General features: G+C 41.1%; 1 protein-coding gene and 1 long non-coding RNA gene across 4 annotated transcripts in view; one reads left to right on the top strand and one right to left on the bottom strand.

Annotated features, from left to right (window-relative positions):
• LOC111144201 overlaps positions 1–15,221 on the bottom strand; it is a 56,922-nt gene extending 41,701 nt beyond the window's left edge. The window contains exons 1-3 of the long non-coding RNA XR_002640369.1: positions 15,114–15,221; positions 11,255–11,329; positions 4,845–4,916 (exon numbers count right to left, since the gene is read on the bottom strand). This is a non-coding gene — a long non-coding RNA (uncharacterized LOC111144201). The remainder of the gene's footprint in view (positions 1–4,844; positions 4,917–11,254; positions 11,330–15,113) is intronic.
• A 493-nt stretch (positions 15,222–15,714) lies between these two features.
• LOC111144347 (SET domain containing 2) overlaps positions 15,715–24,957 on the top strand; it is a 127,311-nt gene continuing 118,068 nt past the window's right edge. For all 3 annotated transcript variants that reach the window (XR_002640386.1, XR_002640387.1, XM_022498607.1), the window contains exon 1: positions 15,715–15,795. Coding sequence is in view for 1 of the 3 variants with exons in the window: in XM_022498607.1 (XP_022354315.1) it covers positions 15,725–15,795 (71 nt within the window). In the remaining 2 variants the exon portion in view is untranslated. The remainder of the gene's footprint in view (positions 15,796–24,957) is intronic.

The raw sequence follows: 24,957 nt of genomic DNA, 5'->3' as shown, positions 1-24,957 counted from the left end.
TAGGCTTTAATGTTAGGCCCTCTATATGATTCTACCAGTATACTTATGTTTCCAGCTTTTTGGTTTTTTTCTTAAGATTTATTTATTTATTTGTCAGAGAGCACAAGGGAGAGAGCGAGCATACACAGACACACAAGCAGGAGGAGTGGCAGGTTGAGGCAGAGGGAGAAGCAGGACCCCTCTGGGCAGGGAGTCCATTGTGGGACTCGATCCCAGAACCATGGGATCATGACCTGAGCTGAAGGCAGATGCTTAAATGACTGAGCCACCCAGGTGCCCCAGCCCGTTATTTCTTCTGTGGTTATTCTTCTTTTCTGATTTTTCTTGATTCAAGTTTGGGAATTTTCATTTTTCCAAGAATATCATCCATTATCTACTTTTTATTTCATTAAAAAATTTTAAAAATGTAAATGAATAGCCAAGAACAACTCAGAATACCAAACAAGATTTTATATGGATATACTAAATTTAAATGATAATTGTTAACATTAATAATGTTGTGGTCATTGTCCCTTAACATTAAACAAACATCTGCTTAGTCTATGCCTCCTCTTATACCCAGGCTCTCCTCCTTTGATTATGAAATATGTATCAAACAGAACACTTTGAAGTACCACATTAAATGTGATTCTTATACACTTGGTTGCAATATTTCTTTTAACATACTCTGTCAATAAATTTGGTACCCATCTGTATAGACATCTCTAGGCATTGATTTTTAGCTATCATGTCTGACCAGGTTTGGTTAGATATTTTGTCCAAATAGTAACAACAGTATTTCCCATCAAAGGTGCTCTTCCCATTAAGAGGTGGAGTTATGTTCCTTTCCCTTGAACTTGGGTGGGCCTTGTGATTGTTTCAACTAATAGAGTACAGTGGAAGTAAATGTTATGTGTGACTTCTAAAGCTAGTTCACAAAAGGCAATGCCGTTTTCACTCGCCTCTTCTCTTCACTGTTAGAAACAGCCACTATACTAATGAAACAGCCCAGGCCACATGAAGAGGTCTAACAGGAAGATCTAAGGACCTCAGTCCTCAGCCCTGGCTGAGCTGCCAGCCAACAGCCTGTACCAGCTCACCAGCAACACGTGTGACCCACTTTGGAAACCAGTCTGCTAGCTCTCAGTAGGGTTGTCCTAGCTGATCCCACATGGAACAGAGATGAACCTTCCCTGCCTGAGTCCTGACCAGACTGAAAATTTGTGAGCACAATCAATGACTATTTTTGTTTTATTTTTAATTTTTTTAAAAGATATTATTTATTTGAGAGAAGAGAGAGACAGTGAGGATGAGCGGGGGAGGGGGAGGGTAAGGAAAGGGGAGAGAGAGAGGGAGAGGGGGAAACAGACTCCCTAATGAGCAAGGAGCCTGATGCAGGGCTTGATCCCAGGACTCTGGGATCATGACCTGAGCCAAAGGCAGATGATTAACTGACTGAGCCACCAAGGCACCCCACTATTTTTGTTTTAAATCACTGTTTTGGGGTGCCTGGGTGGCTCAGTGGGTTAAAGTCTCTGCTTTCGGCTCAGGTCATGATCCCAGGGTCCTGGGATCGAGCCCCCCATTGGGCTCTCTGCTCAGCAGGGAGTCTGCTTCCTCCTCTCTCTCTCTGCCTGCCTCTCTGCCTACTTGTAATCTCTGTCTTTCAAATAAAATAAATAAAATCTTTAAAAAAATAAATCACTGTTTTGTTATGTACCAATTGATAAATGATACAAAGATAAATCTGAAAAGTTGTTGAGAGTGGGAAGCATATTGCTTCTGAATTTCTGTCCGTTCATTTAAAAACCTTCTTCTTATGGCTTCCATGAGACCACACTCTCTGTTTTCAATTTCACCTTTGTCCCTTTGCTGGCTTATCATTCTTTATGACCTGTAAATACTAATGTTCCCAAATGATTAATCCTGGGCCCTCTCCTTTTATTTGCCCTCTTCTCTAGCTGTACTTTCTCCCTAGGAGATCTCATGCAGACTTGTATTCTGGTGACTTCAAAATCTATGTCTCTCTCTATAGCATTTTTCTAAATTCCTGACTGGTATTTCGTTTTTTGTTTGTTTTTTTAAAGACTTGGTTTCTTTATTTAACAGAGAGAGATCACAAGTAGGCAGAGAGGCAGGCAGAGAAAGAGGAGGAAGCAGGCTCCCTGCCGAGCAGAGAGCCCGATGTGGGGCTCGATCCCAGCACCCTGAGAACATGACCTGAGCTGAAGGCAGAGGCTTAACCCACAGAGCCACCCAGGTGCCTCTGACTGGTATTTTGAACTGATCACTTCATATCTCCATTTAAATGTTTAGCAGCATTCTTTAACTTACTATGTTCAAACCAGAATCACTTTTTAATTTATTTAAAAATTTTTTTCCTAAAGATTTTATTTATTTATTTATTTGTCAAAGAGAGAACGCGAGCGAGCGAGAGAGCAAGAGAGCGAGAGCGAGAGAGCACACACAAGCAGGCAGATGGCCAGCAGAGGCAGAGGGAGAAGCAGGCTCCCTGCCAAGCAAGGAGCTTGATGTGGTACTTGATCCCAGGACCCTGGGATCATGACCTGAGCCAAAGGCAGAGACTTAACCCACTGAGCCACCCAAGTGTCTCTTATTTTTTAATTTTTTAAAAAAGATTTTATTTATTTACTTGAGAGAGTGAGAGAGAGAGCATGAGAGAGGAGAGGGTCAGAGGGAGAAGCAGACTCCCTGCTGAGCAGGGAGGCTGATGTGGAACTCGATCCCAGGACTCCAGGATCATCACCTGAGCTGAAGGCAGTCGCTTAACCAACTGGGCCTCCCAGGAGCCCCAGAATCACTTTTTTAAAGGAGTTATTTATATTGAGAAAGAAGGAGAGAGAGAGAGTGGGTGCATGGTTGGGGGGGGGGGCGTGAAGAGCAGGGGGAGAGAGAGAAAGAATCTCGAGCAGACTCCCTGCCAAGCACAGAGGCCAAAGTGGGGCTCCATCTCACAATTCTGAGATCATGACCTGAGCCAGAATCAAGAGTTGGATGTTTAACCAACTGAGCCACCCAGATGCCCCTCAAAGCAGAATTATTAGTCCTACACCCCCTGACCTATTTGTCCCCCAGTCTCCATTAGTCTCCACCAATCACCCAGTTGCTGTGGTAAAAAAATTTAGGATTTATCTTTGATTGGTTTCTTTCTCTCACTCTTTGCATGCAGACTATCAACAACATTAAGACTGGTGTGTAACCTTCTGCATCTCTCACTGTTTAAATATACTTATACAGGGACGCCTGGGTGGCTCAGTTGGTTGGACGACTGCCTTCAGCTCAGGCCATGATCCTGGAGTTCCAGGATCGAGTCCCGCATCGGGCTCCCGGCTCCGCGGGGAGTCTGCTTCTCTTTCTGACCTTCTTCTCACTCATGCTCTCTCTCACTGTCTCTCTCTCAAATAAATAAATAAAATCTTAAAAAAAATAAATATACTTATACAAGCACTTACATAAATAAGCATATATATGGCTTTTGGCTTTACTGGAATCAACTCCAAACACGTATTACTCTGGAACTTACATTTTTTCAGTTGATATATCCGTATCAGTAAATGCAGATTCAATTTTTTTTCCCCTCCCAGTTTTTTTTTTTTTTTAAAGATTTTTATTTATTTATTTGACAGAGAGAGAGAGAGAGAGCACAAGCGGAGGGAGCAGCAGGCAGCGAGAGAGGGAGAAGCAGCCTCCCCATTGAGCAGGGAAGCTGATGTGGGACTCGACCCCAGGACCCCGGAATCATGACCTAAGCCGAAGGCAGCTGCTTAACCAATCGAGCCACTCCGCATTCCTTCTCCCAACTTCTTAATGGATCTCCAGATATATACAAACATCTGTAGTTTATATATATACATGGACCACAATATATTTACTGGGGTATGGTGGTAATTTTCCCTTTCTCTCTCTCTCTCTTTTTTTTTTTTAAAGATTATTTATTTATTTCACAGAAGTCACAAGTAGGCAGAGAGGCAGGTGGAGAGAGTGGAGGAGGCAGGCTCCCTGCCGAGCAGAGAGCCCAATTCAGGGCTTGATCCCAAGACCCTGGGATCATGACCTGAGCTGAAGGCAGAGGCTTTAACCCACTGAGCCACCCAGGCACCCCTCTTCTTTTTTTTTGTTTTAAAAAATATTATATTTATTTGTTTATTTAAGAGAGAGGGAACATGCATGAATAGGGGGGAGAGGCAGAGGGAGAGGTAGAGGGTGAGAAGCAGACTCCCTACTGAGTGCTGATCCTGACATGGGGCTCAGTCCCAGGACGCTGAGATCATGACCTGAGCCGAGTTAGTAGATGCTTAACCGACTGAGCCACCCAGGCACCCTCTGCCTTTTTCTTCTTTTCTGTCACTTCCTCCTTCCTTCATTTCTCCCCACTCTCAAGTCAAGACTCATCTAAATGGCATATATCTACTTGTATCTTTCCCTGTACTCATAAAGTCAAACAAATATATGCATGTATATATAAGTTTAAGTGTCTTGTTTTTCCCACTCAACAAACTCCAAAACCTCATGGAAACTCCTCCAGAATTATCTAGTGTAGTGAAAATTCATCCTTCTAAATGACAGTGTAATATTCCTTAGCATGGATATTGTAAAATGTATTCCTCCATTCCCTTATTTATGAGCATTCTCTTTATTTCCCCCAACACAAGTAATGATACGAGTAATATCTCTGTACATTTATTCTTTGTACTAGTACTTTTATTTCTATAAACTAGAATTTTAAAAATAGAATTTGCTGGTCAAAGGACATATACAAGTTTTATTAAATAGTAAATAGATACAGTTATTAATCAATCAGAGGGTAGACAAAATAACAGTAAAACAAATAACTACGGACTTACCACCTAGTTTAAGAAATAGAGCTTTAGTGATTCTCTGGAGCCTCCTTGGTGCTCCCTTGTTTCCTTTTCCCCCTTTAGAAAAAAAAAAAACACCTGAGTTTTTTTTTTACTTTTCCTTTTGAGTTTCATCATGCTCAATTCCCTGCATAATCTGTTAATTTTGATTTGTAAAACTTCATATAAATGAAAAAAATATATATATTCTTTTACGTCTTTTTTTTCCTGGTCATTATATTCCTGAGATTCAACCATTTTGATAGATGGAGCTGAAAAGTTCATTCATGTTCAATGCTGTTTAATCATTCATTATATAAATATACTATGTTGTATGGACATTTGCCAATACTGCTATGGATATTCCTGAACATGGCCTTTGGTCTACATGTGCAAGTTTCTGTAGTTTGTATATCTAAGAGCATCATTGTTGGCCATGGGGGTATGCCCATACTCAACTTTACAACGTAATGGCAAATTGTTTTCCAAAGCCATTATACCAATTAACATCCCCACTAACACTGGATTGTGCCTGATTTCCCTGAAACATCTTCTCAAATGTTTCTTAGTCACTGGTTTTCTTCTTCGGTGGTACTTGCCAATTTAAAAAATTAGGTTTTACCTTTTTCCGATTTGCACAAATTCTTTGTATATTCTAGATCAGTGCTGTCCAATAGAAATAAAATGCAAGTCACAGATGTAATTTAAAGTGTTTTAGTAGCCACATTTGAAAAAGTGGTAAGAAACAGAAAAAATTAATTTTATTTTTTAAAGATTTATTTATTTATTCTAGAGAGTGGGGAAGAGGCAGAGGTAGAGAGAATGCTGAAGCAGTCTCCCCGCTCAGTGGGGAGCCTGATGCGGGGCTCTATTCCAGGACCCCAAGTATCATCACCAGAGCTGAAATCAAGAGTATGCCACTTAACCGACTAAGCCACCCAGGAATCCCTGGGCAAAATTAATTTTAATATTTTTTTTTTACTTAATAATACAAGCTACTTACCAAAATATTATCTTTTCAAGATGTAATACATAAAAAAAATTTTTTGGCACTCTTTGAAATCTGGAATCTATTTCATACTTACAGCACATCTTCATTTGGCCTACCTACATTTTAAGTACTCAACAGCCACACATGGTTAGTACCTACTGTACTGGGGTATAGCTCTAGGTACTTTTGTTGTTGTTATGTGTGTTGCAGATCTTTCCTTCTAGTTTATTATTTTTCCTTTCACATTTTGTCTTTTGAGGACAAAGTTTCAAGGGAGCTGAATTTTGACTTCTTTGGCTTGTACTTTGAATTTTAAGAACATTTTTTCTATCACATGGTCATGTCCCAAAGATATGATATTATTCTATATTTTATTCTAAATCTTTTCATGTTTTGCCTTTTCTACTGAAGTCTTCCATCCATCAGGAATTGACTTTTGGGTTAAATACAAAATAAGGATCCATTTTTACTTTCTCCCCAGATGGATAAGCAGTAAGATAACCCAGCTCTAATAGTTTGGTGTTGATGTTGTTTTTGCAAATGGTATGATTTATTTCGTTGTGCTTCCTATTTGCTGGATTATGGAAATGCAGTTGATTTTTTTTTTAATCTGAAAAACTTGAAGAAGTGTCATTATAAGTATTATTCTGTAAATTATTTTGGGTTTTCTAAGTAGACAATCATACCACCTGTAATAACAACTGGGCTTTTCATTCCTTACATGCTTTATTTCCTTTTTTTTTTTTTTTTTAAAAGACATGTTATTTATTTATTTATTTGAGAGACAGAGAAGGGAGAAGGAGAGAATCTCCAGCCGACTTTGCACTGAGCGCAGAGCCCTATGCAGGGCTCGATTCCATGATCCTGAGGTCATAACCTGAGCAAACCAAGAGTTGGAAGTTTAATCAACTGAGCCACCCAGAAGCCCCTTACATGTTTTATTTCTTTCATTGTTTTATTTTGCTAGCTAGGACTCAAATTCAATGTTGAATAGAAACGGTGACAGCAAATATTTTATTTTATTTTGAATTTCAAAAGAAATGCTTTATTTCATAATTATGTAGAATGATTGCTCTAGGTCTTTATCAGGTTAAGGAAATTTTTTTCTATTCCTGATTTGTTAAAGGTTTTTTTGTTCCTCTTTCTTTTCTTTTTTAAAAATTTGAGTGGCTCAGTCAGTTGAGTGTCTGCCTTTGGCTCAGGTCATGATCCCAGGTGCTGGGATAGAGTCCTGCATGGCAGGAGGGATTCCTTGCTCAGCGGGGAGCCTGCTTCTCCCTCTCCCTCTGCCTGCCAGCCCCCCTGCTTGTTCTCTCTCTCAAATAAATACATAAAATCTTTTAAAAAATTAATAACAGTTACAGAATTTCAACAAATATTTTTGCCTGCATCTAAAAGTATTTGGTTGTACCATCTTTATTAGCTTTCAATTGTGGCTGTAACAAATTATTACAACCTTAGAAGCTTAATACAGCACACATTTACTTTTTTACAGTTCTGCACACCAAAAGTCCAGTATGGATCGAACTGAACTAAGAACAGTGTTGTCAGGCTACATTCCATTCCGGAGGTTCTGTGAGAAAATCTACTTGCTCATCTGGGTTATTGGTAGGATTCAGTCCCTAGAAGTTGTAGGACCACAGTCCCTGTTTTCTTGCTGCCTGTAAAATGAGCGAGGGTCATTCTCATCTTGCAGAGGCTGCCACATTTCTTGCCTCACGGCCCTTTTCCTCCATTTTCAAAGCCAGCAACAGGCAGATTGAGTCCTTGTCCTTTTCATCTCTGACCAACACTTTTGCCTTCCTCTTTCATTTTTAAGGACTTGTGATTAGATTGGGTGCAGATAATCAAAAGATAACCTCTCCATCCTAAGGTCTGGAACTTGATCACATCAAAGTCCCTTTTGCCACACAAAGAAACATATTCTCAGGTTCCAGGGGTTAGGAAGTGGACACCTCTGGGGAACTATTCTGCCTACCACACTATCATAATTTGTTAATATGGTGAATTACTTTAAAAAGTTTGTAATATTGAACCCCAACTTTCATTCCTGAAATTCAACTTGGTCCTGACTTTTTATCTGTTTTAATAAATTGCTAGATTTGCTTTAGTATTTTGTTCAGGATCATTCCATCTTTGTTCAAGAATGAGAATAGCTTGTAACTTTTCCTTTCTTGTCGTATCCTTGCCTGTCTGGATCTGTCTGTCCATCTGTTCATCCATCCCTTCTTTTCTTTTCGAGAGAAAACTGACTATTAATTTATTTTTTAATGGTTTTAGGACCAGATAGGCTTTCCATTTCTCATTGAGTTAGTTTTGCTACTTTGCAACATTTCAGAAAGTTGTCCAAGTTGATTTAAGTTTTCAAATTTATTGGTATCAAATTGTTCATTTTTGGGGTTAATTTTATAATCCCTGTAGTTTCTATAATTTGTCCCTCTTTTCCTTATTTGTATGTTCTTTACATTATTCTTCTTTACATTATTTATTTGTATCTTCTATTTTTTCCCCAATTTGTCAGGAGTTGTTCTATAGTCTCTTAAAAGAAATAATTATTGGCTTGGTGCATCTTCTACATTATATGCCATTTCTTTGATTTTGTACTCTCATCTCACTTTTTCTTTACTTCTACTTTAGTTCTTAAATTTGACATGTGATTTGTCAATTTTGTCTTTTTTCTCCTGTAACATAAGTATTTTCTTAACTCCCCTCTACTTAGTGCTTTAGCTATATTCTATGACTTTGCTATTTGTTTCACTGTTTTTGTGTTATTGAGAAATAATTGACATAAATCACTATATAAGTTTAAGGCATATAGCAAGATGGATTTACATATGTTTTGATTACTACAGTAGGTTCTGCTAAAACTCATCTTCTCATATAGAAAAAACAAGAAAATTTTTTTTCCTAGTAATGAGAATCCAGGATTTACATTTCATTGTTCTTTAGTTGCGATTACTTCCTGATTCCCATTGTTTTTTTTTTCTGACTATAAGCATGCTTTTGAATATTCAAATGTGTTCTTTTCCCTCTAGTGATTTCTTTCTTTCTTTCTTTTTTTTTTTTTTAAGATTTTATTTACTTATTTGACAGAGAGAGAGAGAGATCACAAGCAGGCAGAAAGGCAGGCAGAAAGAGAGGGGGGGAAGCAGGCTCCCCGCTGACATAGACTGCCCCCTCTCCTGCCACAACACGGGCTCAATCCCAGGACCTTGAGATCATGATCACTGAGCCACCGAGATGTCCCTATCTCTCTCTTTTTAAAAAGATTTTATTTTTTTTTATTTGACACACAGAGACAGAGAGAGGGAGAAAATGAGCCAGAGAGCACAAGCGGGGGAATGGGGAAGCAGGCTCCCCACCGAGTACGGAACCTGGTGCAGGGCTTGATCCCAGGACCCTGGGATCATGCCCTGAGCCAAAGGTAGACAGTTAACCAACTGAGCCACCAGGCGCCTCCTTAGTGATTTCTAACTTAACTGCTTATTTGTCAGAGAACATGGCTTATGCAACATCAATCATCTGAAATTTGTTGACAATTAGTACATAGACTTACATGTATGTGATCAATTTTCATAAACATTCCACACATGCACCTTAGAAAAATATGAGTGCTCTGTTGAGTTTAACAGTTTAGATATGTCTATTAATTCAATCTTTTTAATTATGTTGTTCATATCTTCTGATTCTTGTCTATAATATCTATCCATTATTTTGAGGTATGTTAAAAACTCCACTATGGTGGGAAATTCATTATTCTTGTAGTTTTGTCAAATTTTGCTTTTTGTATCTTAAGGACATGTAATTATGTGCATGCATGTTTAGAATTCTGAAGTCCTGGGGCGTCTGGGTGGCTCAGACAGTTAAGCATCTGCTTTCAGCTCAAGTCAAGATCCTGGAGTCCTGGGATCAAGCCCCATGTTGGGCTCCCTGCTCAGCATGGAGCCTGCTTCTCCCTCTGCCTCCCCTGGCTCCTTCTCTCTTCCTGGCTCACTCTCTCTCTCAAATAAATAAAATCTTAAAAAAAAAAAAAAAAAGGAATTCTGAAGTCCTAGGGTCCTGAACTTAACATTATTTAGTACCCTTCATTTCTTCTTTTTTTTTTTTTTTAATTTATTTATTTGTTAGAGAGAGAGAGAGAGAGCACAGGCAGACAGAGTGATAGGCAGAGGCAGAAGGAGAAGCAGGCTCCCTGCCCAGCAAGGAGCCCGATGTGGGACTTGATCCCAGGACGCTGGGATCATGACCTGAGCCGAAGGCAGCCGCTTAACCATATGAACTACCCAGGCGTCCCCCCTTCACTTATTCCTAGTCTGATGTTACCATCTTTCTACTGATATATTAGCCTGACGTGTTTTTTCATCCTTTTACATTTTTCTATGTTTGGTTTTAAGAATGTCTCAGAAATAGCATATGGTTGAATTTTGTTTCCTTGTCTGTTTTATAATTTAAAAAAAAAAGATATTTTAAAAGATGAGATATTTTAAAGATTTTATTTATTTATTTATTTAATTTATTTGACAGAGAGAGATCACAAGTAGGCAGAGAGGCAGGCGGGGAGGTGGGGGGGGGGAGCAGGCTCCCTGCTGAGCAGAGAGCCCGATGTGAGGCTTGATCCCAGGACCCTGAGATCATGACCTGAGACAAAGGCAGAGGCTTGACCCACTGAGCCACCCAGGTGCCCCAAAGATGAGATATTCTAACTTGAGTACTTAAAAGAATAAAGCTTAATCCATATTTTTACCCGTTTCCCAAATAATACAAGGACGCTGTAAAACTTTAACTCCAATCATCACCCCATCCTTCACACTTCCAAATTATGATTTTGTTGTCTAGGATATGAGTTCTATCTTGCTTTAGTCTTTTAACCACGCAAATTATTATTATTATTACTTTGTTACTTTTTTAGTTTTAACCACTTATTTACCAATTTCTTTGCTTATTGTTCCTTTTTCTATCAGGGAGTATGTTCTGTTGGTAGTAAACTCCAGATTTTTTTGTCTGAAAATATCTTGAATCAGATAGCCAGGTTCAAATCCTGACTCTACTTTTCTTAGTCATGTGACCCTAGATAAGTCCCTTAACCTCTGGGGTTTTTGGTTTACTAATTTGTGAAACTGAGTTTCATCCTTTCCTGGGAGAGACAAAGCTGGGAAGGAAGATGTAATAAGCAGCTCCTGAGATGAATTCTCTGGAAGGATGCCAAGATCCAGAACACAACAAAACAAACACTACAATCACTTGCCTGAGTGTCTGGTACTCTCGTAGGGAAGACAAGATTAACACACAATGAAAAGAAATTAATACTATTCTTGTGTACTTGAGGGTTAAGTGTATGGTTCTTTCAAGTCAGCACTTTCAAGACCAGTAACATGGTTGGCTCCTAGGAGCTTACAAAGGAGTCTTCGCAGAAGACAGTGCTTACCTGATGTCAGCAGCTTATCAGCTCCTCAACAATCTAGTCTTGACCGAAAAATCCAACATAAACACTTCAGAGCTTCTAAAAGAAAAAGAAAAAAATTAAAAAAAAAAAAAAAAGGAAGGCTTTCAAAAGAGTAGCCAAGTAAGTATTCGTTAAACACCTGGTATATACAGGGCCAAACACTATAAAATATTAAAGACAATAATGCTTCTGCCATTAATGAACTTATGAGCTGGGAAGTTAGACTTATGTAATGAAAGTCAGTTAACAAAGAAGTACGAAAGAGAGAAAGACAACTACAGAGTACAATACTACTATATAGGAAGGTGCTAATTTGATACAAATAATGTATGTGATAGAATTCAATATAGGTTGTGTATTGTTTTCTAGATTCCTCTGAAGTTGTGTTGAGATCTGCAGATTGAACATGATTAAAAATCAATAATTATCCTCTTCCCTCTAAGGAATTCCAGAGCCAAAGAGTGTCAAAGATTTGTGTAGAACAGCTAAAATAACCATTATTCTAAATTATGCTACCGTTCTTTTGTATACTGACTAAATCTAAAATAACTTACAAGTATGTTGAGCCTTAGGAAAATATATAAATTTGTAAGGTAGCTAACTTTTTAATGCATAGCTATTAGTTTACATGTACTAATTTTCTTTCTCAGACATTATCACATTTCATGTTCCCTAATGCTAAGGTGTTGGTTTTATAGATTTCTATCCTACAGATTAGTAAATACATATTTAAACCACTTGATCCAAGGTTTTCATTTGTAGAGTAATACACATTGTTCTAAAAACTATCTCATATTTTTTAATTAATGGAAATGAATTCATTTCAGTTAGAATATTTTTTTGATCTACTAAAACTAAACAGGAAAACACCATTAAAAGTTGTATATAACAGCTTCTAAATATCCACTCATGTTTCTTTTTTTTTGAGAGCACGCACATGCCCAAGGGTGGAGAAGAGCAGCAGAGAGGGAAAGAGAATGAACCTTCCGTGGCCTCCACAACCAATCATGTTTCTGTTCTAATGCTAGGATGGACCTGTGTGTATGTATGATTTTATGGTTAATATACACTTACAGTATCAGGCAATTTTTGGTTCCCAGAGACCAAACAAAGAAAAATACATTTTTGGAATATGTAATACAGACCATTCCTCTATTCAAAAGTAGGGGGGGTGGGGGAGAGAACGAATAGATGATAAGGATCATTGACGGCTGGGAACAGATTCAAGATAATATTTAAATGGTCAAGGAAACTGAGTTAGTATCTCACAAATTGTTGTGATTTACACGAGTCTCATACTGGCAAGCCTGAACTTTCAAACATTTGATTTTGATATAAAACCCAGCTTGTGTCTATTATTCATGTATACTCCCAAACCGCCTCTTTCATACGATATCCAACCTTTCATGTATCAGCAAATGACTATTAACTCCAATCTATGGCTACCAGGAATAGGCCTGCCTCTGCCAAGGTGAGTTTTTGAGGGAGCATGTGGGTAGAAATATAATTTCCCACGCTGCCCTGCTCACACTCCCAATGTTGGCCTTGTTGCCACTGCCAACCCTGCCCCCTCTCGGCAAAGCAAAGGACTTTGAGGAGTTCTAGGACTGAAGGCCTAGGGCTTGCTTGTCTTTTCCAAATTGGCATCTCTTGAGGAGCACAACCAGTACCCTGATAATCCCCATCTGGAGAAAAGATTTGGTTAGAGACAAGTGGGATGGGAAGAAGCAACAGTAAGTGGGTAGGAGTGGCTTCCCCATTCAGCTCCAGCTGTGGGTTCAAGGCGGAATGACTATTTCCCTCTCTCCTAGAGCTTTAGCCACATTTCCACTAAGGTAGCATAGCTTTGGCCTGGGTACAGTGAAAAAAATAAAAAGGTACTACCTGGTGACACCTTAGAGTACCTCACTATCTTCATTGTATGGCTTTTGTGGGTGTCGGTTCTAAGAACAGTCTTGTTAATATATTACCTTAAAAATTTTTACAAGTAGCAGTTTGGAGACTGTGCTCAAGAGATCAACTATCTAACTTGGGGCCAAAAGGGTCCCCTAAGGCAAGAGATGCCAGAGTCAAGTTTGTTTCAGGGTCGCTAAAGGCTGCCCTAGGGTACCCTGGGATGGGATGGTCTGGGTCAACAGGAAGCAGTAATGGCAAGAACAATTAGGAAGGTTTTTATTTTCAGCACTCTAGGAATTAATACCTCTTATGTTTTGTCTTAAGACTTCTGACATTTTTCCCTCAAACACATTTGCAGAAGGCTTTATGTAACAAAGTAGGAGACAGTCACTATCTAATAATGCTAAAGACAAAATTATTCCATGGCTTTGATCAAGAGGCCAGACCCAAGAATATGTTCTGAGGATGCATTCTCTTTGAATTTAAAATATGTGCGCAAAAACCCTGGTACAATAACAGATGAGGGCATTTAACAGTATTCAATCTTCCAACAATCTTGCATGAAAAGTAACCAGGCCCAGTGTCATATACTGGAAAGTGGCAGGGCTGGTATCTGATGCAAAGCAGAGTCAGCTCTTAACCACTGCACTGAAATAAAAGGTCTGATTAACTTTTGACATTTACTGGAAGTTAGAGCTTTACAAATATTCTCTCCTTTAATCCTTGCAACAGTGACAGACCTGTCCACATTAACATTCTCATCTTACAATGAGAAAAAAAAGCACAGAGAAATTATGTAACATTCATGGTCTGTAAAGAAGTGGTCATGAGAGACTTGAACCTAGGGAATCAGATGGGCCCTGTACCTGGATTCTATGCCTAAAGGCAACAGAAAAAAATGCTAACATAATCCCTAAGTGAGAAATGATAAAACGCTGGTAGAGACTGCCGGCATATGCATATGTGCATGCACACACACTTACAGGATATAAAAAAGAGCTGGTAAATGTGTGTGTTCACTAAGATCTCATTTCAGTAATTAGGACACACACTGTCTGGGTTTAGGCTGCTGTAACAGAATACCATACAGACTGGGTGGCTATAAACAACTGACATTTATTTCTGACAGTTCTGGAGGCTAGAAATCCCAGAGCAGGGCGCAGGCATGGCTGAACTCTGGTGGGAGAACTCTCCGAGGTTGCAGCCTCCTGCTGTTTTCTCCTGGTTATCTTCCCTCACAGGGCAGACAGGAAGAGGTCAATGGGGTCTCTTTTATAAGGGCACTAATCCCATTCAGGAGGGCTCCACCCTTATGACTTAATCACCCTAAGACCCCACCTCCTAAAACCCGGGAGCTTAGGATTTTTAACGTAGACTGGGCGGGTGGGAGGCACACGGTCAGTCCGCGACACATACTCCCAAACCACTGCTTGCTGTTAAATTCCTATTTGAAATGATAGCGACCCACCCCACCCCTACCCCGCCGAAGCTGGTCGATCGTATGAACTCCCAATTTCCAAAATGATCAACTGCCATAAACTCTTCAATGTCCTAAACGTTTAGCTAAAGGCTTTGTGCATTCTTGTTTCTCCTCCCCAAAATAAAAACCATAGCCCTTTCAAGCTGTCCTGTTTACTCTCACCTCGTCATTTTCGCAGGAAAGTGATCAACAGCCTTGGACTAGGACGTCTGTTCCGAGGCCTTAAGAGCCCCGCGGAAGACGGGCCCTGCGGCCTTGCAGAGTTGGGGTGGGGGCATAAGACCCAGAAGGAGGCGGGGAGGTGGAGGGGGCGTCCCGGGAGCTCGGCCTCCGGGCGAATCCCGGGCCTGGCTCCGTTTCCGTATCTGCTGAGGTGGGGGAGATGAAGAGGCAAGGGGGAGCGAAAGCGAGGAGGAGAAATAAAGAGAAGGGCGAGAGGCTCGGGAGGCGCGGCGAGCGCGGTACCTCAGAGCTCGGAGGCCCGGGAGGCGGGCCCTTGACGCCGCCGCGGTGGGCTCCGCTGCTCCGGACGGGCAGGTCTTCCCAGGCGGCGGGGCAGGAAGGGTAGAGTCCCGGCGGGCTCGGGCCGTTCCCCCGACGTTGCCAGCCAACAGCCCGGGGCTGGGCCGGGTCACGCCTCAGCCCCCCGCCGCCTCGGTGGGCCCGAGGGAGGGGTCGCGGCGGCTTCGCCGCTCGGGGTCCGGCGCTTATTGTTCCGGGAAGCCGCGGGCAGCATCTGGCCCGCCGACCCGCCCCCGCCTGGGGTCGCCCGGCAGCTGCGGGAGCGCCGACTGGCGGCTGACGCGCGGTCCGTGCGTGTCCCTTTAAGGGGCCGGGCCTGAGCGGCGGAGGGGCTGGCGGGGTGCGCGTCGCTCCCCGTGTGAGTGTGTGGGGGAGAGAGCGGCGGGCGGGCGCTGGAGGGAGGGAGGGAACGAGCGAGCAAGCGACGCGGGCCGCCCCTGCCGCCGCCGCCGCCGCGGTCGGACCAGCGGCCTCCTCCCCTCCCCTCCCCTCCCCTCCCGCGCGTTGCCCTGCCGCGGGGAGGGGGCTCGCGTCGCCGCTTCCAGCAGCTCCTGATGAAGCAGCTGCCGCCGCAGCCGCCTCCGAAGATGGGGGATTTCTACGACCCCGAGCACCCGACCCCTGAGTAAGTATCTGCTCCGCGGCCCGCCGCGGCCGCCCTCCGCCAGAGCCCCGAGGGCGGCGCGTCCTGACGGGCGGCGGCGCGGGCCGGCGCGAGGAGTAACGGGCCCGCGGTGGACTCGCGCGGTCGGCGTGGGGAGCAGGCCCGCGCCGCCGCAGCCGCCGCTTCTCGCCAGGGCCGCGGCGGGTCGGCGGTTGGGCCCGGCGTTGGCGCGGCTGCTCGCGTCGCAGCGGCGGTTGGGCCGGGCCGGTGGGGGAGGGGCGGCCACGGCCTCCGCCGCCGCGTCCGCACCGACCCGGCCGGCCCGAGGCTCGGTGGACTCCTCAGGCTCCTCGCGGTGCGCGCAGGCCGCGCGGCAGGGAAAGGGGCCGAGACAGAGGAGCTGCCGGTGTCGGAGTCAGCGAGAGGGCACCGGCGAGGGTAGGCCGCGAATCCCCGGGCTCGGGTGGAAGCCCGGCCCGTCGCCCGGCCTGTCGCCCGGCCTCCCGGCGACGGCGGCTGGGACCGGAAGGGCCTAGCGTGCCTCCCTCGGCTTGGGGCCGCGGAGGCTCCAGGCTGCACTCTCAGGTTTGATTTTTTTCCCTCCTGGAACTCGATCCTGGCCTTGCAGTGCTTCCGGCTTCAGCTTCTGCACCTCTGGCACTTCGGTTTTGTAATGGTGGCGAGGTTTGTGTGGCCCCGATGTTGAGGTGACACCGGGTTTGTTTTTCCGCCCGAAAATGAAAGCCTTCGGAGGGGCAGACGTTCTCTTCCAGATTGTGGGATTTGCACACTTTCGGACACTACTTCCTCGATAACAGGACCCTTTTACCCTAAATGGATGACTTTCTACTTCTCATAAAGACTTACTTAAAAACCGAGGATCGTTTGAGGATTCTCTGAAGAGACAGCAGTCTAGAAACCTGAAATACAGTTTTGCCCGATAGTATTTTTTCAGAGTTGGACTTTTTTTTTTTTTTTTTTTTTTTAATTTCTGGGTAGGGTTGTATCTGCTACTGTATCTGATACCTCGGAGAGCTTCCACTCGAGAGCCTGGATTCACTTCTTTCCTTATGCCCTCACAAGACTATTGTTTTAAAAAGCTATCTGAAACTCCATTTGCTGGTGTTGGTTGAAGTCTAGACCTACGAATATACGACTCATTTTAAACTTAACGGTTGGTAGGGATTTCAGATGAAACTGTCACTTTTATGTGCAGAAGGATTCCAAGAGATTTGCTCTTTTGACACATTTTATTAGCTCAGCTATCTTTTTTTTTTTTTTTAACCCTTTGCTAAAGCTTTTCCACTTGGTCCAGTAATGTCTGGATCTTACTTGGTAGTTCTTAGATTCATTTGCAACACAGAAGGATGATATTGGGATATTGATGGTGGTTTCTGCACACAAAGAGAAATAATTATACTACCTTTCTAGACAAACCCAGCTCTTATTTTTGATAGTAAGTTGTCTCAACATGGCTTTATCCTTTCTTGGGTTCTTTGGTTTTAGGTTAACATTACCTCAGTTAGATTGTTTTAATTTACTGCACCATCGACAGTCCGGTTACAAAGCTCATGTTGTATATAGGCTTTTGGTATGAGACTTGGAGAACCTCAAACCATTCTGTATCATGATCCAATAAACACTTATTGAACAGTTGTCCTGTACAAAAAAACATGCTAGCCCCTGATTGGACTAAGTGCCTGCTTACCTTTCTTTTTATCAGTTTATGTGGTGAAGTCCAGAAGCCTTAAGGATCACATCCTTACACTTCTTGGGGAAAATATAATTTTTCATAATGTGGGAAAATGGACTCAGAAGTGCATCTTTGATGGACCTGAGTGGGGAGGAATCAAGAATGTTTATTGTTTGACACAGGTCTTGGAGTTATTTCCACTGCTTTTATGTCGCCACCGCTTTGCATTTTTAAGTGACTAAGTTCCTAAGTGTGTGTGTGTGTGTGTGTGTGTGTGTATTAACCTGCATGTGTATGAAAAGAATTATAACACATTTTCTGTTATAATACTGAAGAACTAGAAGGGATCTTAGTAGGCATCCTGAACAACATCACCTGTTTGTCAGATGCAGGAACTGAAACCCAGAGAAATGAAGTGACAAGAGGCCCTCTGAGGTAGTATGTAGAAGCTAGTCAGAAGGGGGAAAAGCAGTACAGTGTAGGGTTAAAGAACTTGGATTTCAGAGTCAGACATCCCTGGGTTTGAACTCTAGTTGAACCTTGGACAAGTGTCTCCATCTCTCTAAGCTTGGGTTTTCCCATCTTCAAAATAGTGATTGTGATGGTAGCAACCTCATAGGGCTTTGGGGAGGACTGGATGAGAAAGAAGAATATATGAAAAGCCCTTGGCACAGAGTGTGGCATGTATAAATGCTTCTAGCTGGGGTCATCAGGGAAAACTTAAGAGGCAGGATTTAAAGTCAAGCTTGGAAAGATTAGGTAGACTGGAGGGGGTGATGTGCCCGGGGGAAGGAATGACCAAGTGCCCCTTTTAGACTTTAGGTAGTTTGGAATGGTTCTTAGACACGTGAAAAAATTGAGGCAGGAAACATAAATTCAGTTTGATTGAAGTAACTGTTGGAACCTGATGTTCTGTGTTTGTCTTGCACTCTTTAATCAGTCACAGCTGTGAGACCTGGCCTTTTTTCCTGTGGCATATAGGATTGTGTTTCAGGTGAAAATGGCTGTAATCACCTGAGTATCTGTGCATTAGGTGTCTGCTGTTGGGGCCAGGTGTTGAGGACACTGCAAATTAGATCCAGTTAAAGTCTTAAAGGAACTCTTCTAATAAGAGAGGCAAGTACTTAACAGCTGTAGAAGTGCTGTTCTTTGAACATATGCATGTCTATTTTGTGCCAAACATAGGTGCACTAGAGGTGAGTGTTGTACAAAACAGAATTTTGCCCTTGTGGGCACCCCTCCTAGTGATGGGTAGTAATGAATAATACAGAATAGTCAAAGGAAAGTGCTTTGAAAAATGGAGCAAGGTAAGGGGGAATCCAGAATTTCTGGGGAAGATGTGACATTTTAAAATAAGGTAGACTGGGTGTACCTTCTTGAGAATGATACTTAGGCAAAGACTCAAAAGGGGGGGAGTTAACCACATTGGTACCTGGGGTGAAAGCATTCCAGGTAGAGGGAATAGTTCCAAGGTGTTAAGGCAGACCTGGTGGATTCTGTCTGGTATGGCTAAAACGGAATGAACGGAAAAGAGCAATAAATTTGGGTCAGGGTGGGATGTAGATTTCACACTGCTTTGTAGAGTCACAAGGACTTTGTCCAGAGTTTTCAACAGAGAAGTGACATGCTCTGCTTTCAGCTTCAGAAGGATCACCCCCCTTTGCAGGGGAGAACAGAAGAGGCAGGGAGACTTGTAATGAAGTTAGCAATCTGGAAGAGAGCTGCTAGTGACTTGTAAAAGTGGTAACCGGGAGATGGTGAGAAATGATTGGATTCTGGGTATACATTGAAGAATAAACAAAATGATTTGTTGATCAGATGTGGCATGTGAGAGAGGAGCCAAGGATGATTCCAAGGTTTTTTGGCTGAGTAGTTAGAAAGATGGAATTGCCATCAACCAAGGTAGCAGGTATAATTTTGACAAGAACAAGTTTGGGAAATAGGTTAGGAGTTCAGTTTTAGACATGGTTAAGTTTGAAATGCCTGTTAGACATTGGGGTTGAATTGATGGTCCCCTGGAGTTCAGGGGAAAGGTCCGGACTACTAGAGATACATTTTGTGGTCATCAACCTGGTATTAGAACCACAGCACTGGAAGAGATCACCAAGGGAGCCTGAGAAGAAAGAGACCAGGACCCGGGAGTGATCCCTTTAAATTGCAGTATTAAGAGGCTTTTATTATAGTGTGCAATGGAGGGGGGGATCTTAACTTGGATGGCATCCTTAAACTTGGGAAAATTACCTCTTCACTAACCTCTAACTAGAAGTTAGCATTTCTTTTAATTGTCAATATAAATAGCAAACTACAGGACTACCAACAGTACTTGTGATTTTACTATTAGTTCAAGTAAAATATTTTTAATAATATGCTGTGGTTGTAGATACCTCAAAATATTAATGTTTATTATTACATCAAAACATTGATGTAATGTAAGCATTACATTATGTACATCATTACGTCTCTACATTATAGTAGAGAAGAGATCTACCACTACATTAAGAAGCGTATGTATTGCTGTACCACACATTTGGGGTCTTTGTCCTCAACATAATTGGTCTCATTTGTAATCCTTGTATTTTATGCATTTAAAAATATTAAGCTGAGAAGAAATCCACAGGCTTCATCAGACTGCCAAAATTTTTTTGTCCAAAGCACACAAAAAAAGTTAAACCCTGGGCTTTGGAGCTAGGTTTTAGAATCTCACCTCTTTTTTTACTTAATAGCTTTATGAACCTTAGCAGGTTTCATAATTACTCTGTGCTTTGGTGTCATTATAAAGTGGGGATCATAATAGTATTTTCTGCAAAGGGTTTTATGAGAATTTAAGAATTAGGATAGTGTTAGCTCTTTTATTATTAGTACTGGATGGAAAGATGAAGCTAGAAAGAAGAGTACAAGGCATCATGATAAGAAAAGCGTGATGAATTTGGCCAAAATAAAGTTTATTAACTGGGAAAAAATATTTCTACATGTTCTAATAAAATATAAAGCAGTGAGGTTGGTCAAGTTCTCATAGAATTCTTGTAATTCACCTTAGTTAACAGTGGGAATGGAGATGCCATAGGAAGCCAACTAAGAGGAAATACCACTGGGAGGGTTTCCTGGCGAGAAAGCCTGATGAACTATTCTCGTACTTAGGAGAGAGTATACCTCTACAATATTTATGTTCCTCTGTGCTCTTTGCCAGATTTCAGGCCAACCATTCTTAATACTGACACATTGTCTTTAGAAAGGTATCAAGCAACTGTTGATACAGTTGTGTTTTACTAAGAAAAGCTCAAACTGCAAAGACATACTTTTAACCTATTAGTTGACCATACTTTCTTAGTTTCCTCAGTAGAACTTTGATATCCCCAAATCTTTTCTGCCATTTTTCACTGTACTGACTGATTAAATCTTTTCCCTTTTAAAAAATTGAAGTATATTATAATTTATAATTACTCTTTAACAGATATTTATAATTTTTCTTGACTTGATAATTGGTGGTGTTCCATGACTGTTGCCAGTTTTTGCAGAGAAGCTAGAATAGTCATATGTTGGATGGCAAAGAATGAATAGCCTGGGTTACAGAATCAAAAGTTGACCAGCTTTGTTTCTGTTAATTCTTCCAGAGTACTGTAGAGTACCTTATTTTGTAATGCACTAAGAGCCATTATCGTAAGGCCCTCAGAAACCATTCATATTAGAAACTGAACTATTACATCTGGAGTTACCAAGCATCAAGTTTAGAATCCTTCCTTCTTTGAGAGAGATCCAGGGCAAGGGGTAGGGTAGGAGGGGGGCAGGAGCCAAAGCAGGGTGTGGGGAGGCATTTTATTAAAAAAAATACCAAACTTGAACAGAAGTTGCAGGAATAGCGTAATGAATTTCCATATACTGTTTATTTGCATTCACCAGTAATTGAAAATTTTGTCACGTTTGGTTTATCTTTCTATATAAAAGAAAATACATGATTTTATTTTTGGCTCAATCAAGTTGCAGACCTCACCACTCTTCACCCCTAAATATTTCATAGTATTACTTAAGCAAAAGTGTTCTCTTGGATAACCAATGACCAGGCAATTTACTATTTGTAATGATACTGTTAACTCTTACTGTTCATGTTTACATTTTACCAGTTGTCTCAACAGTGTCCTCTCCTTTCAGTCTAGGGTTGCATTATAATTGTGATGTCTCTTTGTCCCCTTTAATCTCTGAGGATAGAGCTTTAAAATTCAAGCTTTGGAGGTATATTACTGTTATCTCTGGATGTACCATAAGGGTGCTATTTTAAGAACAGTAACAGTGTCTGGTAGTATGTTTTAAATGGTTTCTTTTTTTAATTACCTAAACAATAAAGGCCTATGGCAGAGGGGTAAGATAATACAGATATTAATAGAGGAAAAAGTAAAAATCCACCCTTGACATTTCTTCATTACTCCACGTCTCCAAATCCCCTATCCAAGAGGGTGAGCACTACTGACAATTTAGTGTATACCTTTCCAGACCTTTTCCTTTTTTTGTTTGTTTTTATATAAGTGGAATCATACTACATATATCATTCTACCTTTTTTCTACATACTGTATCCTCTACATATTTGCATTTACTTATAAGATGTACTCATTTTTAACAGGAAATACTGAGTTGCTTTATTATGGTGTCTGGTTGTCATGTTAAGCAGTTTAAAAAGGCTTTAGGACATGTGCTGTGGTAGGTGTCCTTGCAAATATGTTTCCCCACTGAGTGAGTATATCTGGTTAATTTATAATAGTGTTTTCATGATTTTGTTTAGACTTTTAATTTTATACTTTTTTTCTTTTAAAAAATACATTGTAGGGGTGCCTGGGTGGCTCAGTGGGTTAAAGCCTCTGCCTTCGGCTCAGGTCATGATCCCAGGTCCTGGGATCGAGCCCCACATCGGGCTCTCTGCTTGGCAGGGAGCCTGCTTCCTCCTCTCTCTCTCTCCGCCTGCCTCTATGCCTACTTGTGATCTCTGTCTGTCAAATAAATAAAAATAAAATCTTTAAAAAAAAAATAAAAAATACATTGTATATATATTACTGTTGGCTCTGTCTGGTGCTGATGGATTAAGTAGTTTTTGTTTAAATATTTTTAAGTAATTCCTATGCCCAATGTGGGGCTTGAATTTATGACCCAGAGATCAAGTCACATTCTCCATCGACTGAGCCAGCCAGCTCCCCCAGATTAAGTAGTTTTATTCCTGCCCTACTTTGATTAGTTGCTTGGTTATTTTGAAAAGAAAACTCAAGGCATTTAAGTACAGTTTTTTGAAAATCGTTCGTTTGAAGCTGACCAACAAGCTGGCCAACTGAAAATTCAGTAGGTTTGTTGTTTTTCATAATGGGTGTATATTTGGAAGTCTACTTTCATGGATTCAGATGAGAGGCAGTTTAACTCATGTAATTTTTGGTTATCATATGCTAGTGGAATGTTGTATCCGAGTCCCTTAAGTTTGGAATTCAAGTACAATGTATTTTAATTTGGTAGTCTTTTTTTTTTTTTAATCAGACTAGTGGTTACATCAGTATCTTTTCCAGCTAAGCAAATATGTTGGTCATTGAGATGAAATTTTAAAGTTGGTCTAAATTTTTATAGATGCTTTTTATTTTAGAGTGCTTTTTCTGTCAGATGCTAACATCTCACAAGTGAGAATATCCTTGGGATGGTGTGGGTGTTGCTAGAAGTGTGATCATGCTGGCAGGGGCTGGGAGGTCTGTTTACTGGGAGCACTGCTTGTGGGCTTGCAAGAACCTGGAGCAAGTGATGGTTTCTGACTATATCTCTTCCTCCTGCCCGCTTCCTGCCATGTGCAGTTAGGTCCTCTCTTGGGGGAGGGTTAGTTGTATAGTAATCACCAGAATTTGTTTCATGATTAGCTCTTTGTGGAGACCTATGGACTAACTTGTACTTTGAGTCTTTTGTCTAATAATATTTGGCCTCTTAGTGAATAGTTTTTAATTACATACTCTTTACTGTAGTAGGCAGATGATACCAAGGTTAAAATTTAAATGAATTGGGGCGCCTGGGTGGCTCAGTGGGTTGAGCCGCTGCCTTCGGCTCAGGTCATGATCCCAGGTCCTGGGTTCGAGCCCCGCATCGGGCTTTCTGCTCAGCAGGGAGCCTGCTTCCTCCTCTCTCTCTGCCTTCTTCTCTGCCTACTTGTGATTTCTCTCTGTCAAATAAATAAATAAAATCTTTAAAAAAAAAATTTAAATGAATTTTGTGTGAATGTAAAGTAGAGCTACCATTATTTTTCATGAATTACATAGATGGCTGCAGACCCTTTCTATGGAAATCCACTTATTCTAATCTGGAACACACACAGACTTTCTAAAATTATTTGGTTAAAAATACACCTCTTCCATTATTTTATCAGTTCTAGACTGGAGTATCTATTTCAACTCTAAAACGTAAGCTACACGTTTTATGGTACTTCTGTGCTGAAAATTATCTGTAGTAAAGAGATGAATTTTGTTGAGGTACAATAAAACATTTTGTTAGAAATAGGTGAAAATATACTATTGAAGTTTTCCCTAAGATAACCTTAATAGGTGTGCTCTTTAGCTTAAGTTTACCATCTCCATTAGAAAACTCTATTGTAATTATTCAGGAAACCAGTTGCTACAATCATGAAAAGTATAATGTATTCTTTCTGGCAGATTAGTAGCAGTTTGTATAAGAAAGTAAGGTTAATAGCTGAATACTAACACATTGAAACAGTGGTAGTTAAATATAAAACCAATGTTTCCCCAGTTATATTGCTTGTGTTCATTAGACGGTGAGACTACCAAGAAATACTTGATGTCCATCTATCTTTCTTTGACTACCTTTTTTATTTATTCGAGAAGATAATGATACTGTTAGGAAGATACAAAATTGGGGCAGGAGTTGGAACCTGATATTTTTCTGCTGTGCATATGATAGCTGCAAAATTTTTAGCTATGTGTTTTTTTGTGAGGTGTACCTGTTGCTTGGTACTTTTATTTCCATAATTACTGTTTTTCCATATTAATATTTTATAAGATATATTTGTCTGCATGTGTATTTTTGTAATTCTCCAACTTTTAAGATCCTTTAGGTGGTTACTAATGTGAAGCATCAAGGAAGGCTGACCATTTCATTGGAGCCTCTCTGTATAAGCATTCATCCATTCTCTTGGATCACACAGACTTTTTTGGTTCTGTCTATTGCTAGGACCTAAAGGATTTTGTCCCATGTACTACCAAATCCAGGGAACATAAATACGTTATAGAGACTTACTCTTTTAGATGGAGGAATCCTGGTAACTAGCAGTTGGGTACATAATAGTATGTGCTTAATAAATGTTTGAGTTGACCTGATTTTTTTTTTTTTAAAAGATTTTATTTATTTATTTGACAGACAGAGATCACAAGCAGGCAGAGAGGCAGGCAGAGAGAGAGGAGGAAGCAGGCTCCTTGCTGAGCAGAGAGCCCGATGCGGGGCTCGATCCCAGGACCCTGAGATCATG

The sequence above is a fragment of the Enhydra lutris genome, unplaced genomic scaffold (assembly GCF_002288905.1).
Source record: "Enhydra lutris kenyoni isolate GAN:26980312 unplaced genomic scaffold, ASM228890v2 scaffoldscaffold10, whole genome shotgun sequence".
Taxonomy (NCBI): domain Eukaryota; kingdom Metazoa; phylum Chordata; class Mammalia; order Carnivora; family Mustelidae; genus Enhydra; species Enhydra lutris.
Note: the sequence above shows the minus strand (reverse complement) of the source record. Positions and strands in the feature narration are given on the sequence as shown.